We start from the raw sequence: 21,524 nt of genomic DNA, 5'->3' as shown, positions 1-21,524 counted from the left end.
ACATATATTACCTTCTTCACCACAAAATTGCAGTTGTGAAATACTACGATTACAGCAGTGATTTTAATGGTATGAAGTTTTTTAAACAACGAATTACGCAATTTTGTTTACTTTTTATAGAAAATAAAGATTCTAGCACATTTTACACTTTTTAAAGTTCATTTATACTGCTATATAGAAATAGTGCGATTTCATATTTTTTGTTTCTTTAAAACAGTCATACGCGTCAAAGATTCAATAAAATTAATAAAACACATCTGACAGTCTACTCACCGGTGCACTGTGAGTGTTTGAAATGAAATAATACAAAGGCGTTTGTCTTTACTCTCACACCCCAACTCCATCGATTAGTTTCTGAAAAACACTTCACATTCTTATAACCACCGATGCGAATGAATATTGCATAAGCCCCATTAAAAAACCAAAATCACAAAACCATTGCAACTCTATAAAAGGCATCTATTATTAAAGAAATTGTAATTAGACCCCGGATGTATCTAGCACCTCAATGTTAAAAGGGGGCAGCACAATGAGCGATACTGTGACATTATCTAAAGAACCGAAAACAATAATAAAAAAAGAGGTTGTGGCGTCTAGTTTTCCATTTCTGGCCTGTGGTTCTTCTAATTTGAGATTAAAAGCAGTCACGTCTTTGAAGGCAGACACTTGGTGTAAATGTACAGTTAAAATATTCTATTCGTAGGTCCCCAGGCGGAGCTCCGCCAGTCCCAGGCTTCATTAATTTTTTATCAGCATCCCAGAGAAAGGGGAAAAATGTTCAGGGGAAAGAGAAAAATAAAACATAAGACCTAATTATAACAAAGGAAAACAGCATTCTATTTTTTCTTTAAAAATATGACCACTGAATTTGTTATTACTACTACTACTACTACGATTTTGTCCTATATAACATATTTCAAAGAAATAATAAATTATAATAAAAGTAATATCATCAATGAAAGCAAAAGTGGTACATATGTTGGAAGCCTACCTTGTCCTAGTATTCATATTACTAAAAATTATATTACAGATGGACGTCGTCCGTTTGTATTTTTTATGTGTCCATCCTACAGTACAGGATGTATCCATTTACTTGTTCTCCATCGGTCGTATTTAATTTAATATATACAGTATACTGTATGTGTATGCATTATCCCTTTTTAAAGCACACATTATTATCATAGATCATAGACCTAAATTGAATTTTTTCCCGTCTGTAGAAGTTAAATAGGAGATTGTCACGCTAGGGAGCTGCCACACTCGCGCTGAATGGGGATGTCAAGCAGTGAGTCTCACTAAGCAAAGTTAATTTGAATTCCCGAAGAGAATTTCACATTCCAGTTCGCCCTGACCCACAGTAATTAGCTGAGATAACTAATGATTACTTACTTACTCCTAGTAATTATCTAGTTTTCATAATTCGCTGTGTAATTTATTAATTCGTTCACATTAGCTTATTAAGTGAATGGCTCATTTAGGAGATGGGCAGAGAAGACACGTTTTAAAGAATCATTTCCTTACACCGAGAGGACATTTTAATTGATAAAATGTGTGACTATCTCAATGATATGGCTAATTTCTAAACTATTTCTGCCACTTTGATCCTTTTTACTTCGCCAAATTTACTTTTTAAGACGCTTACAGCAGTCATTAAAGGTTTAAGATAAACATTGTCCTACGAGCAAGCTCACTGCATGACCTGACTTTTAACACTATTAAGTCTCATAACTGCTTAAACATTGCAAAAACTTTGTTTTTAGGTAAAATTAAAGTAGGCCTATCGCTGAGGAATACATATTAAAACGACATTCATTTTGTTGTAAAATCTGGATTGCACCCATTTATCCACAATATAACTTCAATAAAAATGAATAGAATGGAAATACTTTAGAAATGCTTAATGTAACTGGTGGATAATTAAAAAAAAACAACCGGACAGATGAACACTACCAGTGTTTCTACTAAAAACCCCTTTAGTCGTAACATTGAGTGTCGTATTTGGACTACATTTTGATTTATTACGCAATAAGTAGTAATGAGTGAGAAAAGTTTTAGAAAACGTTTCGCGATTTTTTCTCAATACCGTGGGTTCGTCTCATACTGTTGAAACCTTTATAAGCATGAGGATCCATAAATCAATAAATGCAATTTAAAGAAAGGCCTAAAATTTAAAACATCTGTAAATTACACTGACAACGTAAAACCATGGCTGGTGTTTCTTCTCAAAACATGTCTTCAGACGCTGAAATTTCAGTTTTCAATCTGACTGAAATAAAACGCAATTTTATTCGTGTTTTGTCATTTGAAAGTTTATGTTTGATTCTTTCTCAATGTGTTGACATATATTGATCTGATTAATATTTTATGAGCGATGTCTCCTTAACTAACTCATATTTTGTGTTCGATAGCAGAGACGTCGCAGATATGTAAATCATGTGGAAACTAGTGAAGTCTCAGATCTCAAACAAAACACATTCACACATGTAATTTAGCATGATTTCGTTAACATTATGTGTAACTGAAATTCAAAAGCTGCATTATAGTTAGTCCGTGACACTTAATGTGTTTGTGCTATTTTTCTTAAAGTCTAATGGTTACACAAAAAGCTGCACTTTTTGAAAGAAATTTAAATTTCCACGTGTTTTCCAACTCCAAAATATATGTAATAATTCATACACGTATACATACACGTATGGTATAAATATATCATCAGAGAAAAAACGATAACTAAAATTAAAATTCCAGACATTATCTCATAATCTGCTCTTGTACACCGCATCTAGATATCGGGTAACTATCCATGGTACTGAAGTTGTTCAGTAATGCTGAATCGCCTATAGACCTACACTTACGAATTTGTAGTGTTTCACAGAATTTTATTGACTACGTATGGCACTGTTCAGAAGTATTATCGTACATTTAAATGTCTTTGTATAATTGCTATATCAACGCTTAACTATTTTAACATAAAAGGCTATTTTAACATTAACAACTTTCAGAGATTGCTTTCGGTATTGGCGTTCAAAAAGCTCACATAGAAATTAGACTTTTAAAAAGAAGTGCTATAAGACCTTGTGTTTAACATACACTAATATGAAGGTGTACTTCAAAGCTAGCTTATGTTGATGTTGGAATGGGAGTTGTTGGCTGTATATTTAAATAAAGACTGCCACGTTGGCAGGCGAAATGTTTTTCTAGGGCTTTGACATCTGGCAGGGATACGCTCCGGGGACCTATCCAGATCTCTATAGACTCCCTGATTAGAGCCTAATAGAATATTAGCAATTTCTCCCAGGTACGTGCTACCCCGGGCTCTTATATCTGCCAAAATTGCGCTTATAGAAACGCATCTTTATCGTTCATTTTAACTTGAGTTGAAACGCAAAAACAAAATCAAATTCTCACAGTTAAGAAAATCCGTAGTTGCTGTGCAGTTTTCTAGACCTCTTCAGTTTATCATCTCTTCCTCAAACTAAAAAAGCCCATTTTTAGGCGTACTGCACTGTACGTAGATAGTAATCTAAAAATGAAATAAGAGTTTCCTCTTCGTTTTTTAGAAAATAGTTTTTATTAGAATTCGATTGCATAAATTGCCCTGTTACATGCAAGTGCTGTTATATATTAGTAAACTAAATTGTACACTTATGTTTAGTAATTTTCAGGAATATGTTTCGCAATAATCCAACTCATTGAAAACTTAATTCCATGAAAATGTTAAAATTTGTTCTTTAATGAAAGACATATCGCAATTCAATAATTCAATAACTTAAAAGATACATGAATGTAATAAATAATATAAAATTCATTTGACAAGTAACCAAAAGGAACAGACGTTACAGAAAGTAATTCTTCAAATTCTCTCTGCTAAAACAGCAATACAGCAAAATCTGTAAGAATATATCTATGTGCATCGACTCGTTCCAATGAAATATTTACAATATACAAGTATACTTCCATGAAATTGGTTCTTCTCTTCAATAAGAAAACAATACTAAACAATGTGATTTAACAAGCAAAGACTTATTATTAATACGCTGATATTTTATACAAATAAATCTCAGGGAAAAGGAGAAAAACAAGAAAACAATATCTAATATACTCAGATTGTACTATTTCAAACGTTAACAGAAACGACAAAAATATTATTGACATATTTTAGCAGTCATCTCCCCTTCGAAAACATATTTTACTCGCTTTCAGAATTTGATATACTCTAGCAAAACGAGGAGGGAATCCCAATAAATATGTAATGAAGTAAACATTACCTCACACAATAAATAGTTTATAAGAAGGAGACCCACGCAAACGTATTGTAGAGGTTTGCAACTAATAAATAGAACATCTGGCAAAAGAAATCCAGCACTGACAAACAATTATTTCACACTTTATATCAATGTGTTGTGTTCTGAATCTATACATATATAAAAAGAAAACGTCTCCCCTTGTTCAGACGCGGTTTTTTATCATGCCACAGTATTTTGGTTATTTGCAAATAAATCAGTCGGTATTTTTGTAAAATACCTTTTTCATTTCCCCTGCTGTCATCATAGTTTAAATTAAAGAGGCGGAATTAATTACACTGAGCACAAAATTAAGTATATAGACGGCTAAATTAATAATTTACAGGGGGGTTGTTTGGCAGTAATCTAATAATAGCTTTCAGGAAGAGCAGCGAATACAGCTCTGCTCCCTTTCATCGCCTCTATAAAACGCCAGATTACATCATGATAAAAAGAGATGTATATTTGTTCGGGAAAATACTTATTAGTGGCTGCTTTGAAATAAACATATGTAGATAATACTGAATTCATCTATATGACCACTGGTTTAAAATGGTTTTATTCTCATACCTGAAATAAATCCAATACCATAAAAACGGTATTTTCCGAGTGACCTAAACATAATGAGCTGCATTTTTTTTTTTGACAAAACGGTGAAGCATAGTAAGGGGGAAAAAACAAATTGTCTTACTTGCTCAGTCAAACGATCCCTTTTTTAAATGATTCCACATCCTTTCGGGGGGGGGAACAAGACGTGTCAGTTTATGTTTTGATTTTGAGTCACTTTGGGTAATGATGAATAATTCTGTTTCAAAGTTCAAGTCATTGATGATTGAAAAAAGAGCGTGAGATAAGAAATATTATACAAATCGAATCGAAAGAGTTAGTGGGCTTTTACAGCCTTCATTGTTCTCTACTTTTTTTTTTTCAATTGCTAGAGGTCAAGCTAGGCGCAAGCAGAATACTTCATTCTTTTCTGTTTCTGCCGCTGGTTGCAAAACCAGACCCGAACCACATTCTTTTTGAGATCTAGTTTCTCTGCGATGGCTGCTATTTTCTCGGAGGAGGGACGAGGCTGAATGGCGAAGTACGCTTCTAAGGACCTCTTTTCTGGCGCCGCTATTGAAGTGCGCTTCCTCTTCTTCTCTGCCCCGTTGAAGAGCTCGGGTTTGTTGAGTTTCTCCCTGTGTGATTTCTCTGCTTCCTCCAGCCAGGCTTGCAGAATCGGCTTCAGGGCGATCATGTTGTTGTGGGACAGCGTGAGGGACTCGAACCGGCAGATGGTGCTTTGGCTAAGAGAGCCCACCCCTGGAATCTTCAGGTTGGCCAGCGCTGACCCAACATCCGCCTGGGTAACCCCGAGTTTGATCCTCCTCTGCTTGAAACGCTCGGCAAAGGCTTCCAAGTCTCTGGGATCCGCGTCGACGTCGCTCATGCAGCCCATGTGAGAGGGCAGCCCGTGGGCATGGGCCATGTTGATGGCCGCCTGGTGCATGGGGTTCATACCTGCCATGTGGGCAGGGTGTGCTGGCGTGGAAACAACAGATCCGTCCGGCCCCGCCATGGCCCCGAGCGCCAGCCCTGGCGTGATGTGATCGAGAAGGTCCCCCTCCAGAGCCTGGTGAGGCTGATGATGATGGTGGTGATGGTGGTGGTGATGGTGGGTCGCCAGAGCCGACGGGTGAGAAATAGGCACGGAGGACGAGGAGGAGGCAGAGGAGGTACAGGGGATAGTGTTCATGGTGTGGTAGGTAGCGTCCGGCTTGAAAGGGCTGTGATGAGGAGGGTGATGGTGGCTCTTGGTCTGAGAGACTATATCCACAGCCGCCAGAGCTTCAGCGCGGGCCAGCAAACTCTCATCCAAACCTCCGAATATATTGCTCTGCAATTGCAAATAGAATGCACACATTACTGTCAGCAGGGAATTCTCTCTCCACTCTTCGGATTAAAACATTTCCAGAATGTTAAAAAAAAGAAATCCTAAAAAAGAACACACAAAACAAGACACATGCAACATCCCAGGTCATAAAAATTAATACGAAAGGCAAACCCGACTGAATACATAAGTTGGGAGGAAAAAAAAGATTGGAGGTGTTGGGTGATTTGCTGTGCAGACATGAAAAAAACATCAAGCAAAAAAAAAGTGGGCTGTCAAAATGTGCCTTTAAGCGGTGATTATGCAGAATACGTACCGGTGGGGTTGGGAGACAGGTTCGGCGCATCGCCTCTGAGCTGCTGCTGCTGATAGTACTACTGTGTCTGGAAGACGAACAGGAAGAAGGCGCACTTGAAGTCAAAGTAGAAGATGAAGAAGAATGCAAACTGGAATACTTGGGTTCGGGCAAGCTGGTGTGAGGCATGGCGAATGCCTGCTTGCTGTTCAGAGACATCATCATCATATTTGCAGGCGACTGAGTTGAGGCGAGTGCCTCTTAATAAGTTCAGTCTCCGCCTCTTCGATGGGAGCTGAAGCCCCGCTGCCTGTTCAAGTCTCGAGTCACTGCTTAATAATTGCTGCTCTGTAGAAAGAAAGAAAAAAAGGAACTGTCTAGTCTGTTTAGCACATCTGTTAGTGCCCACAGGTCGGGGGACTTTCGCACTAAGTCTTTGCTGCTGCACTACGAGTGATGTCGCGAGCAGTGCAGACTACGCAAATGAACAGCGCTCGCGCCTTGGGCTACCTCTTCTGCTATGGCTGAGGCACAAGCCGCTTTAAAATAGATGCCCGCCTCCTATCCTACTGCTTTTCAGGTTTTTAAGTCTGTCGCCCCACTTTCTTTCTTTGTTTTGTCGCCGTTGATGCCTGTTGTTGCTTCTTCAGAAATGACGCTGCTAATCTTTTTTTAAAAGTTGTTTTTTTTTTCCTTCTCTTTTCATTCAGCCTTCCAAGAGATCAGCCTTGACATAGCGCACTTTCACCCTTTTCTGTAGTAGCCGGTACAAGAGCAAATTCAATTAAGAGATAAGAGGTGACAGTCTCGAGACTCTTCGACTTTATTCAATGCTGCGGGGACTCGGTCTGCCTCTTCTCTCAGGCGAGAGCTCTCTCTCCCTCTCTCTCTGTGTGTGTGTCTCTCTCTCTCAGCTACACCTGAAAAACCTTTCATGGATTTATTATTCTTCATTAGCCACAGCACCGCTGGGGGGCTACGCGCATGGGCAGTTTTGGCAAAGGCACTCAATTCACACGGCCAAAGCTAGCTAGTGTTGTGCTTTGCATTAACAAAAGTTTCTGGCACTTGCAGTGCGCAGTCTGCAGTATCTGCTAAAGGTAAAGAAAAATGAAGAAAGAGACAACAAAATATTATCAACCATATATATTATCATGGTCAACTCAAGAACGGGAAAATCGTCCAAATAGTTTTGTTTTGTTTTATTTTATTTAAGTACTGGCAGCTGGTAGCGTATGCATGAAGGTGTGTACTGTATGCATGGTCATATGCAGAGTGTATACATATATAATAATGAAGTCGTGGATGTCATGTTTCAAGCTTTAAGATTTTGAAGATGTGATTACGAGTGAAAGAAGCATGCTTTATAATTCCGATGGAAATAAAGAAATAAATATGAACAGCTTCATGTACCGCTATCTCCGCGGAACGAAATAAATCAAAGTTAAAAGCTTGACTATCATTTAATTATGGCGCGAATAGCGCTTTGGAAGAAGTAGAACAACATCTCTAAGCAAATTATGGCCAGGCCAGGAAGGGATTATTAGATTGGAATTTCATTTAGGCTCGTGAAACACAGCTTTTCAATATGTAATCTGCTACGCCTTATCTTATTTGTATGCCTAATTCACCTTGACGAATTTATTAGTTTTTGTAATAGTGAAAAAATTGAGAAGCTCCTTGGGTTAACGTATTGTATGTAGCATAAATTTTATGTCACTGGTGAAAAGGCTTTGTATGGGGAATCTTTTATTAATGACAGCGAAAAGTGGAATTTTGAAAGTCTTTAGGATTTGATTGCAAACCCAATACAATTCTGCACTTGTCGCAGCAGGCTATTATCATATCTTCACACTAATTAGGGTACTTCATCAGTGATATAATTAAAAACCTTTAATCATATTCTAATTAACAAGGGTTGTCTAATTTGTTTAATCTGTTAGAAGCCTTTGGATGGGCTAATTGATATAAACTGTTGATTAAATGCTGTTATGGATCATACTGTATGTACTTTTTATTAAACTGTTTTAGTTTAATGAGAAAGTGTGCGTTAAATCCCATGTTTAAAATGTTTGGCGAAAACGGTTTTCCAGGTAGCTTTTACAAAATAGAGTCACAAAGTTACCTGTCCGTATATTTCTTACCACGAACAATACTACAGAAATTCCTATTGTTGCCCAGTGTTTCATTAGCTTACCAACGACAATGTACCATCAATAAAAAACTGTTGTTTTGAATCTAAAACAGTTTAATGGTAAGTCGCAAAATAAAAACACAAATGTATTATTATTATTATTATAAGACATATAGGTCTGAAGGTTTACATCTGCTGTTGCCTTTAAATAATTTTCTCAGTAGTAACGTTTATTCAAATTTTCTGAAGCATTTTCTAATTGTATCAACAACCCTGATGTATGCACATGCTCCAAAATTAAGTATAAATTTATTTTTTCAATTAAATATTTGCGTATATCCATTCATATCGAAGTTAGAGCTTTTTTAAAAAGGTTTAAAGCTTATGGTTGTTTTCCAACCGTCTGTCTTGGAGGATTACAGTTTTGCCTGGCAGTTCAAGTACTGTTTCCAATTTGACGTTTAAAATTGAAATAAGAAACAACTGTTACGCATTTAAAAATATGCAAGTTATTTGTCCTTTATTCATATTGTCTTTCGTGTCTTTCCGAAATCTCTGCTCTGGACCTTTATATGTGTTGTGTGAAGGAACCATTGTTTAGTGATGAGTAAATACGCCAAGCAACCCCAATATAGAAAATATCAAGAATAATTGGAGACCTGCGATGTTCCGAACATCGGTAATTGTAATTTCAAAAGTGGGTTGAGCGGTCAGGCACGCTGCTTGAGCTAGATAGCCGAGTCTGTCACATCTGATCCTTTCTGGCTTCGTTTGTTAATGGCTTGTGTCTCTGCCGTTTTTTTTTCTTTTGACGCTCAGACATTTTGTCCCACTGCAGTGACAAAGCTACTGGTAAAAGTGCATTGCACTTACAGTCCCTCCAACTGCCACCAGATTGAACGCTGCCGGAGCTCACGAGTGGGTTGCCAGATACTGGAGTCACCTCTTACACACGCGGCCGAAGACATCAAGGGGAAATCAGTGTCTCCTCGCATACACTGCGCAGTCTGATTTATGATGAAACTTTAACGAAATCATTCATATTTCACCGACTCTAAACCGGCGTATGAAATTTTTATTCACAATGAAACACACTTAACATCCGTCCCATGTCAAATAAATCAATGCTGACAAGCAGCCGACTTTTGAAGTGCGTTTTGTTTCGAATTCCTAATTTTTTAACTTTGCCGAAAAAAATGATTCCCCATAGTCGTAATTACAATAACTCTTATGATTATAATTCAGATTGCCTGTGGGTCCTGTATTTTCCTTTGTCTGTATTTATGAATGTAATTCCTGTAGTGAAGATTCCCTGGTTGAAGAGGGGTTTGGGATTCAGCCTCGTCACCTAGTCCAGTGAATGAGAACGTCATCTGCATGTTTGCTTTTCATTTCAGTTCCTGACACTGGTTTCTTTTTTAAATTGTAATGTGATTTCATGGGGAATAACAAAACAACATACTTGTGACATAAGAATATGTCCCCATTCATCCCTCATGCCTTGGTTTCAAAATGACTAATAATCTGGTTGAAAATTATTAGTAGCAGTAGCGATGGAAGTACTGTATTTCCATGGTGTCCTGAAAAGGAATACAACTGAGGTCGCTATGCAACCTCTAGTCGTTGTTTAAAAAGAACACATGAAACTTCTACCGCCTTATTCTAAGATATCATTCCACAATTTAATACAATAGAAATATAAACGTTTATATTGATTTAGTCTTTGAAGATGATCTAATTTAAAATGAAGAAAGCTGTACAGGTAAATGAAAAAAAAAACACTTAATTGTTCTTCTAGATGCTATAGCCTTGAAAGAGTATACTGAATGCTGTACAATAACTTCTTTATGTTAAGTGTTGTTCTACTAATTAAGTATTAAGTAAGGTTAGGATAATAAAGATTGTACATAGCATGACATTTATCTTAAATCCTTTGTATAAGCCATTTACTATGAACACCTCATTCACACCCTTTACCAAACCAGACCTTACAGTCTGTAACACAAACAGTAATGAGTTATGCATTTTGTAATGTTCTTTTCAACCCAAAAGCTTTTACTTCATCTACCACTGATGAACAGAACAAACTCGGACGACGGCAAACATTGTGCACCAGCAGTGCATTACAGTGCAGAGCATTCCGAGTGTTTGGTAATGCTTCACTAGTTGAATTAAGGAGGAGATTTCAGAATGCTCGATTGAGCCAGCTCAGTGGAAATAGCCAGGATACCAGGGCTAACACCTCTTCTCTTACGAAAACTTCCAATGGCATCTTTAATGAGAACATAATTAGGCTTTTGGTGGAATGTTTAAGCACCTATTACAGCATGGTTTCCCCAGTCACTGCACTGGTGCATTAAGTCTAGTGAAAAAGAATATCACATAATGGTCTTCTGGCACCACTCAAAGCAGTAGTCTGGTCTCTCAGTCCAGTTCTGACTGTGCTTGTACATGATATGTTACGAATCGTTATTATTGGGCATTGATAATTATTGCAAAAAATCCATGTCATGAAAAAGAGGAACTTTAGAACTTGAGAAAAATGTTCTAAAAAACATCCAGATACATACTGTACTTGTCAGTACCATGTTTGACCTTACCACCCTGACAAGAACACAAGGGCAAGACATATGGGCTTATTCTTGAAAGTCAAAATAAAATACCTAAAATGTGATGATCTTGATAAACCACCTTTGAGAAGTGTTATGCTTTCAAAACTAAAATGTGGAAACACAAAGAGATTAGACATGATATTTTCTTATACATTATTCACTGGGGTTAAATATAACCTTCATATTTGGCGGATATTATTATTAAAGCCATATTACAACTGATCAACATGTAAAGATGAATTACCATGACTTTTGACATCCAATTATATGCTGGAGTATTTTGGTTATGATTTGGTTATAATTAAATACCGAATAACATTGGCAGGCTAAAGATAGAATATAAATGATTAAGGCTTTACAGAGCCAAAATTATATTAGATATAATGCATTTTAATATAATTATTCTCTGTAGTTATAGATTTAAAATAATGAAATATATTGTTTTTAGTCACTGTGTCATGTGCCTGTTTGAAAAACATCCTCAATTAATTAATATAAACACAGAAGGGATCAAAAGCAGGAAGAAAACATTAGGAACTAAATCTGTTGTTTGTCATTTCATAGGAAATTGTTATTGTCTTTTAATGTTTTAATTACATTTACGACCACTCAATGTGGGAAACTAATTCATATAAGAAAGTGATCCCATTAGCATTTGCAGTAAACTCCAGCACTAATTCCTTTAGGCTTTATCACTCATGAGATGCATTATATGTAGGTTTCAGTCCCTCTGTTTTGCCTTGTCTTGATTTTTGTCTTCCTGCATTTCCTTATTGCGGAATCATGCAGATGAGGAAAATGGTGATAAGACGTTGCTGTAGAAATATTTTTGCAAACATTCTTTTCAGATGTACCCTATCTTGCTAGAATTTCTTTTTATTTTCAAAAAACCATCATGCACATCATCACATGCATCTAATTTGCATTTTACTCCATAATATTAATGACATTCAAAATAACACGGGAAAAGTATGTACAATTACAAAAGCAGAAGAAAAATGTTTTAGATGTCATTAAAAATATATATTTTTTAAAACCAATGACTATTCACTGGGGCAGTGGTTAGCATTACTGCCTCTCAGTGCTGGGGCTCTGATTCCAGTTCTGGAGCTGGGGTGCCATCTCAATAGAGATTTTTGATACTCCCAGCTGGTCCAGTTTCCTCCCCAGTCCAAAGGCATACTGGTAGGTTAGCTGGCTTTGGGAAAATTAGCTCTGGTGTGTATCTGTGTGTGCCCAGTGATGGACTGGCATTCCATCCCTGGTGTATTGTGCTTTGCCCCCGTTGCTTACTGTGATAGACTCTGCCCCCCCCCATGAATTTGGAGGAGACAGATTCAATTCTGTATTTGTACCATTACCATTACATTGTCATTATGATTATATTGCTATTCATGTGCCACTGTGAAATCTGGAAATTCATCACCTAGAACTTCACAGTCACTAATAATAAGAGAGACCTGCTCGACTAAAACATTTAAAGGCTCCAGTACAGGAGTTAACAGATCTATGTTCACAATTATTAGTAAATATGTAGTTAAAGCTGGAAATAATAAATAGCGTGATCAAAAATAATTCCAAATGTAATAAAATGGCACTTAGGCCTCAATCTTCCCTAGAATCTAGAGTTACTTTCCTCTCTTAATGCACTTCCTTGAAAAGAGTAAGCTGTCTTTGTTGCAGTGTTCTCCTTTTCTTCTGTCTATTGGTAGTTATGTTTATACAGTAAAAAAAAACTCTCTGAGGAATTCTGAATAAAATTTTGCTTTTAGTAATTCTTCAGAGAAAGTGATATACAGTATATATATATATCTTCTTACTCTAAAAACAGCAAAGCTTGATTCAGCGTAGGTGACTTGTTTGGTTTTTACTTAGAACAGAATCAAGGTAAGCTTAAGCAGCGTATGTGTGCTTTACAAAAAGATATAAGCAGGTTTCCCCCAGGAGCCCTGTGCGTTAACAATCCCAATTATATTGCAAAGACCACCAGAGACAGGTTTTGTTATGATACATTCCTTTGTTATGCCACGAACAAGGTAACTGCTGGTAGCTTTCAATAGAGTGAAATAAAGATGCTCTGCAAGGAAGGTATGCAGTCTCTTAACTGCTTGCTTGTTATATCAGTTTTTATCTGATGACACCTATAACTTAATTATGATCCTTGGAACTTTCAGCTGAATTACCAATAACATGTGTCTGCAGTTTAAATGATTACATCCCAGCTGAGCTATAACATAATCATCCATCCATCCATTTTTTAACCAGCTCATTCAATTCAGGGTCGTGGGAAGCAATGAGTGCGAGGCGGGATACACGCAGGACAGGACGCCAGTCCATCGCAGGCCACACACAAATGCTCATACCAGGGTTAGTCTTCCCAGGAACCAATTAACCTGTCATTCATTAAATATTGTCAAACACCTCCAATTTTTTTATGTTGTTTTTCCTTGTATAAGTGCAATGCTTATACAGGAGGCCAGAGAGGGTGGGGGTAGGATGTCTGTGTGAGTCTGGACAGGTGAAAGAACTCTGAAGTATGGAGTTATAAACTTTTACTATTTGTGATTTTCATGGGGAGTCCTCCACTACTGAACTGAGAACACACATTATAGCCCTTGAGTTAGTGTTGAAGTAGCAACTGGGTTTTGAAACAGAGTACACTGGTGGAGAGGAAAGGGGAGGTAGACAGATTAATTAGACAGTAAAAGCCAGTTCTCGGGGCTGCTTTCATAAGAATGCTTTTTCATGTAGGCCATATAAACTTTAGAGGCATTACAAATCCTAATAACAGCCAAAAGGAAAGTGATCACTCCAGCACAACCAAAACAGAGCAAATCACATTTTATATACTGTACATTTCTTATTTGCAATCATCAAGGCTTTTCGTACCTAAGAACAACCATTGCAATCATGAGGAGACCATTTGGCCCCCCTAGCTTGTCTGTTGTATTATCTGATTAAACCTGTCTGGAAAGAAGGCAGGATACCAGCTTCAACAACATGGCTGGCAAGCTTGCTCCTTGCTTCCACCACCCTTTGTCCAATGCTGTGTGTCCTGATCTTGGTTATCTTATAAAAGCATAAGAAGGGTAAGTCAACTTTTAAGTTTGCAAAATTAGCTAGTTTATCAAAGAACAAGTTAGGAGAATCCAAAAATTGTCCTTTCCTGTCGACACCTCTTCCCTAATTCTTGATGGGGTTTCAACCAGTATTTAGCTGAAACGCAGTCTAGAATCTTTTCTTGATCATCTTCATTCTGTGACCTGGTTTCATTTGTGTTAGAGATCCAATGTTGTTTCCCAACATTGCCTCACCTCATTGGCTGTGTTTTTTATCTTGAGACAGGTATGAGTGAGAAAGAGACTTATTACAAAACATTATCATGCGAAAACCAGTTCTATGTAATAGCAGCTTCACAATTCCTTTTTGCTCTAGGAATGTTTTGGTTTTTTAAATGTGAATTAATGTATTTTTTTTACTTTCAATCTTGTTACATTTTGCTCCCTAGCATTTTTCTTTTTGGCAAGAGGCTACATTTTTCATAAGCGAAATTAATTTTGGATTTATGGTTTATTACATAATCACAATCTATGGCATTATCATAGTAGATCGTAGCACCACCTTGACAAAATTGTCAAGGTTAAAGCAGAAATCGCAGTGGCAATAAATTAAGAAGAAGAATACAGGAGAACCAAGCAAAACAGGGAAATTACCAGGCAAGTTCACCAAGCTACTGTAGCAAAGTGTATTTACAATAAAAAATATTCTTCCAAAATTCTCAGGTTACATTTTATTCTATGTGTTATATTTTGTGTATTTGCCTATTTCATTCATCGCATGCTAGCATTTTCTTTGATAACATGTTTTCTTTCACCAAGACATGCACAGAGTTTGAACAGAAAGAATGAAAATGAGGGTAGCAACTGATTAGAGCTAAAGAAAGTGAGGTGAGATAAGAGGTCAGCAAAACAAATAACACACTGATTTCAAGATGATGGACTACTGCCGATGTCCTTTAGGGAGGCATTAGACTTTGCGGGCCTGAATAGCACACAGCAGCTGCAGGGCAATAGATGATAAGGTCAATACTTATAATGATGTCACATACCTCTAGGTGCTCAGAATCAATATAGAAAGGCCCAGTGCACCTGTCAGCAAGTCAAATATAGGACTGGTAAGAAATCAACATTGTCTTCAAATTGTCTTCTATACTGAAATCTAAAAAAAAAAAGCATTTTTGATAACATTCATTTTCCAGAAAATCAGAAACCAGCCAAAAAAATATCTGTCCTGGTTTGGAAAAAAAAACTCTTCCTTGTGTTATAATGATTTTTAGACTTTTGAATCATATTAGAGATGACAGGCTGTATGCTATACTGTGTCAAGTCCACACTAACAACATCTTAAAAAAACAACGAGGAAAAGAAAGATTCTCTGGTTATAGGCAAATTAAAATATTTTGAATTTTACTCAAATATTTGGACATTACACATATTTAGAATTTTAGCTTCAGTTGCTTTGAAGATAATAGATTTTAACATATCCTTGATCATTACGATATGCTCAATAATTGTACCCTGCATTTACATCCCATAAGAATGTTAGAGAGGCGTAAAAAGAGATGACCCAATAGAACTTAACCCATTCGATTCAACTGACCATTTCTTGAAAATATCTTTGATAATGTGTCTGGGTAGCTTGTTCCTTTTAAATTAAAAGTGTCTTCTGTTTTTTGCACTAAATGCTCTTACTGTACTATTAGTTACCATTTGTGACCTCTGGTTTGTTCTTTACTGAGGACGTCCATGGGGCTAACATTGATCTTACAGTCTTCTCTATTCAAGGCAGAATAGCTTTGGTTATTTTAGCCTGTCAGAGTAGCACACTCCTTTGAGTCCACGCGTGTACCTGGCTGTTGTTTTTGGTACCAGTCCGAGAGCAGCAATATATTTTGTTTAATGTAGTGACCACAATTGTGCACAATATTCCAAATGATACTGTATTGCTTTAGTGTAACAGCCCTTGATTTGAATTCTGGACTTTTAGCTATGGATTCAAATCTTCTATTTCCTTTTTTATTGCTTCCTCACAGTGTCTAGATGATGAAAATGATATGTCAACATGTGTCGGCTTAAACACCTAAGTCTTCTTCACAAGCAGCTCCATCCGGCACATTTTTCAGATCACATTTTTACAAAAATGGAAAACCAGCCACAGACTCTATTCAATAAATACATCAATTACAACATCAATATTTAAAACTTCAAACTAATGCTAGAAAGATGTATCCATCCATAAAAATTAGATCAACAGATAGACTTAAATATGCATTTTGAATGAGATACAGTATTGGAAATAAGAGGGAAAAGTGAGTATATAATGCAAATTGCACATTATAAATTAATAGCTTTTGTGTAAAAAGAAAATGTTTCCTAATACAGTATTAAACTGACATGCTACAATGTCATTGGCTGTCAGACAACCCATCAGAAAGAGCCACAGTGCCTCAAGGCCAGTGTAAGTATAAGCACTAGAGTTTTAAGTATGGAGCGAACACCGTGGCTTCTGGGAAGGAAATCTCACATGATAAAAGCATAGAAATCAAAGTTTTAGTCACTGAAGGCTACTTCTACCAAGAGACTGCAGAACAATTTCATGCTTCACCCACTATGTAAGAGCGGAGTTAAAGAAATGAGTACATTCAATAACAGAAGAGCCTGAGAAAAACTCTCCACAAACAAAGTCAGGTTTCTCTGCATAAATTGTGAAACAGACTGGGAATTACCTTGCAGGAAACATATGAGTTAAATGAGTTCAATTTTAGTACGATCTGCATTAGCGGAAAATGGTCTCAATAGGCTTCTGGGAAACCATTTTTAAAACCTTTTAAAGGTTGTATATGTTTCTTATGTGAAATGCAAGATGGGTCAAATATCCTCTTCTTCCTCAGGATTGTTATCACTTACTACTGAAAACTTTTCTGTAGGTGCCCTTATTTAGAATGGGTCTTCAACTTAGAATATGTTACTTAATTACATTTCTATAGCATTTTTCACACCAAAGGATTGCAAAGTGCATCACATGTAGAGAGGGACATACTGTACTTTAGCCCATTACCTGGGTGAGGTATGGAAGCCATTATGTGTCTACAGCCTCCCCACAGAGAACAGGTAGAGAAGTAAGAAATTAATTTACCAATTGAATTAAGAAACTACATTATGTGGGCCAGATTACGCAAATTAAGAACCGACTTTAATCCAGACACTGGGATTCACAACTCAGTAGTCTATAGTAGTCAGGACTTTGGTTTAATATCTGATCCTAATGACAGTTTCTCCTGCAGCAGAGTGTCCCCAACTCAGTTTTTGCATCCATGTTGATTATTTCTAACATCCAAGAGAACAGTCAACATGGATTATAGACACTTGCCATTTAGGGAACTGTGTGGATTAAGAACTGATTAATAACCAATTACCCTGCAGCTCTCAACTGGTAACCCACGCATGTTAAGCATGTGTAAGCCTGAATCAGTACCTCGATGGTGGTGGAGAGGAGTCCCCATTATTTAATTATAATCATGAATTATAAACATTAAACAGTGTACATAAGGGGTAAATGTTAAAACGGGGGTGGTGTAAATAGTGGCATACCACAAGATCTGTTCTGGGACCACAGCTCTTCCTAATTTTTATCAATGATCACGATTCTGTTATAGTTGGTAAAGTAGTCATTTTTGCAAATGATACCAATTCAGAAGGATTAGAGTTCACTGTTGAAGTTTCAAGAAACAGAAAAATGAAATAAAAAAAGATTTAGATAAAAATTAAAGACTGGGCAAACATGTGCCAATGATGCTTAATGTAGAAAAGAGTAGGATTTTATATGCAGATAGTAAAAATGTAAACTATACTGTAAATACAAAAAAGCAGAGCTATAAGGAAGAAGACTTAATGGCTGATGTTAACACACTGTTAACATATTCCAGGCCATGTAGGGAAGCAATAAAAAGACAAAACAAAATATTATGCCATATGCTGTAGTCAAATCAAGGAGTGTTATATAATTCCTCCTCAAAAAATCCTCAAAGACTATGACAATGTCAGTTAAGCAGATTTCTCCAGAACGAACAGTAAAGCACAAACCAGAGGACACAATTGAAAACTATGTGGAAGTGTAATTAAAACCAAGAAGAGGAGGTACTCCATTACCTCAAGGGTTGTGGGAATATGGAACAAGCTGCCCAACCCTGTGGTTGAAGCTGATATTTTGGCTACCTCCAAGCCACAGCTGGATGAGATTCTTAGATCAATAAGGTACTAACTACCAAACAGGCTGAATTGCCTCCTCTAGTTTGCAACATTTGTTCTGTTCTTATTTTCATTATGTTTTGGAAATTATGGTCCAGATGGAAGAGCCCCACCTACTGGTCCACCAACACCACATACAACAGCAAAAAGTTTTCCATCCCAGTACTTACCAGTACTTAGCTTCTTAGATCTTAAAAGATCAGGCTAGAAGGTTGTAACTCTATTTTTTTTATTCATTTTCCCACCTCCATACTATGGTGTCCATTTGAGAAAAAATACTTTGCAGATCTGACCTGTATGGTAATTTAACACTTTTCTCAAGGCAAAATAGCCACAGACAATATGTGACAGATACAAGGACCTAACTGAGGGAAAATAAGGTGTGGCTGGCAGCTAAAAACATTAAGTAAGAGCTGTTCAGAAGAGATTATTCCTACGGACCGTATGGGAAAAAGAAGTTTAAAAAGTCTTTTATTTCAGTACAATGCAATTACTGAAATTTTCTTCCATGTAACTATCTTTACTAGTGTATCATTACATGCCAGACCAGAAAACCAATTACAGATATTTTAAAGACTTGCACCCCTGTACTAGATAAAGTGGCTTAGAAAATGAGCAGATTGATGGATACTTTATTTGTTATTGAAGTGCAGTGTTACTCTCTTGCCATATCTTGATTTTGATTGACTTTTGACCGAAGAATACTACTTTATAGTCTTTGCATGCTTATATCTACTGCTATCTGAAATGTCCCTACTGCAGACAGAGATGGGTATGTTCAGTAGGAGTGACCTATGCATTGCATATGCATATGGATTGCCACATAATCCCTAAGGCTGTAAAAGCAGCAGCAAACAAGGCATTTCCCTCAATGTGCTGTGCAGATGATGTACAGTAAGTAACCTCATAAGAGAGAAGTTTATTGGTGCAAATGCCTCTGATCAACACCATTCATCTTAAAACACACAGTTAATAGAACAGTTCCACAAAGTCATCACAGGCAACTTCATACAAAACAAACTGATTTTTAAGACTTTGGTGTGGGTTTTATAAGGCTGCCTAAAGAATAAGTCAAAGATCTATGTTTAAGTACCTTGCCTCTATACAACAAGTATAGGAATTTATTTATTAACAGCCATTGCGTAAGATAATTGAGAATGTGTAGTTGATGTAATATGGCGTAATATGGCAAATCTATAATTAAACGGCAGACCTCAAAATAGATTTTACCAGTAAAACCTTTTCTTGCAATTTTAATAGTTTACAGAAGTCTGACCTTTTTCCCATGGAATTTTCTCAGGGAGTAATCTGGGGGAAAAAATGATTTTTTAAAATGTATCTGAACCCAGTCCCCACCCCCCCACTCCCTCCAGCAACAGCACACCACATCTGACAGTCTCATACAAGCACAATAACAAGATTTAATTTGCAAAATGAATTTATTAGTTCATGTTGTAGCTGTACAATGTGCAATTCACAGCAGCGTGACCCTATTTCCCGATGCTGATAACTGGACACCTGCTAAAATATTTCACAGCTACTGTATGACTCTCTCCTCTAGGGCTGCCAACTTTGCAATGCAAATAAATGGCCTTCTGGGATCATTCTTGTGTGTGTGTAAGGGGGTGGGAATGGCCCACTCCAGCTTTTCTGTTTTCAGGGCTTGAAGGAGAGTGGGTCCTCCTTATCTGATTTTTTGGAATTTAAAACTTGCCTGCACTTATGATACAATAAATATTTTATCTCATGCATGTATAACATCAGGAAATAGGGGCAAATAACCAGTATTGGCAAAAAACATCAGAACTTCCAGGACAGGTCTTAAATACAGGACAGTTCCAGTAGAAATGGGATGCATGGACATCCTGTCTCTGTGCACTTTATAGTGTGAAGTATGAAGAAAAAAGAGAAATCACACTTTTCACTTGACCTTGGGCTCCTAAAGCCATACGTGTGGCACTTATCATTTGAAACTGCCTTCAGCCTTCTCGACTTTTGCAAAGCTTCTTGAAAGCTGCACACACAATTGTTTGGAGAATATGTGCCACCATTGGGATAGAGTAAGACAGACAGCATTCTTCTGTTTAATAATTAATATTTCTTTTTCTCTTTTGAATAGTCTGTTTCATGTGAAATATAGGATAAGTATAAATGTTTCAAACAAAAAATAAGTTTCAATAAAGTTTTAATAATGACTGATGTTTTTGTGTCAAAACAGGCTATTAGAACACTATACCGAGAAATTCTACCGGCATTGAGTTTTAATATAAATTTTAAACAAATGTGTCACCTATTGCCTGATTACAGTTTTTTGCATTTTAAAGCAGAATTCTCGCAAATATCGCCATTCATTTATTTCAGCTTACCATTCAACTTCTTCTGAAGAAGCTGCTTTATATTTAAACTTTGAACTTTATAACTGTGGATCTCTTTGTCATATACTTACACTTTTGTCTCTTCTCCACACAACAAGGAATCGATAATTAGCTCAGTAGCACAGCGCTTCTCATGTGACATTGCAGACAGATAGTTAGCACTGCTGCCGCACAGCTCCAGGATCATGGTTTTGGTCTGAGTGGAGGCGCCTTCTTCTCTCTGTGTTCGCATGGCGTTGTGACCCCTCCTTCATCTGCTTCCTCGCATCTCAGAGACATGTGGGGCAGGTTTGACTACTACTCTAAAACGTCCTCCTGAGAGTTGTCTGTGCTCCCCACCTCATTACTTTTCTCTGGCGTCTCTTTCCCCTGTGACCAGTTTGGAATCTGGGACTATAAGGATGGGCAGTGCTATTCGTCCACATGTCTAGCTACACAACACCAGAAGAAAGCTTTAGCAGGCCTACTGCTTTTAAAACAATACATTTAATCAAACTAGTATGTTCATAGGTCACTAACATACTATTTTCTATTTACTTATTTTCTTACTATTTTAAGAAAGTACAATCATTTCTATTTAACAATTATATTGCATAATATTAAGAAATACTGACCAGTGAAAGTCTGTCCCTCATTTCAATGTTC

General features: G+C 36.9%; 1 protein-coding gene across 1 annotated transcript; it reads right to left on the bottom strand.

Moving 5' to 3' along the window:
• Positions 1 to 3,538: 3,538 nt before the first annotated feature.
• pou4f2 (POU class 4 homeobox 2) lies at positions 3,539 to 7,349 on the bottom strand. The gene is made up of 2 exons (XM_088633140.1): positions 6,473 to 7,349; positions 3,539 to 6,162 (listed from the first exon to the last, which is right to left on the bottom strand). Exons 1-2 carry the CDS (start codon positions 6,677 to 6,679, stop codon positions 5,227 to 5,229), a joined length of 1,143 nt encoding a protein of 380 aa, XP_088489266.1. The 5' UTR covers positions 6,680 to 7,349; the 3' UTR covers positions 3,539 to 5,226.
• Positions 7,350 to 21,524: the final 14,175 nt, after the last annotated feature.

The sequence above is a fragment of the Lepisosteus platostomus genome, chromosome 1 (assembly GCF_059453375.1).
Source record: "Lepisosteus platostomus isolate fLepPlt1 chromosome 1, fLepPlt1.hap1, whole genome shotgun sequence".
In the NCBI taxonomy this organism is placed as follows: domain Eukaryota; kingdom Metazoa; phylum Chordata; class Actinopteri; order Semionotiformes; family Lepisosteidae; genus Lepisosteus; species Lepisosteus platostomus.
The sequence above is the reverse complement of the archived record's forward strand: the minus strand, read 5'-3'. Positions and strand labels throughout refer to the sequence as shown.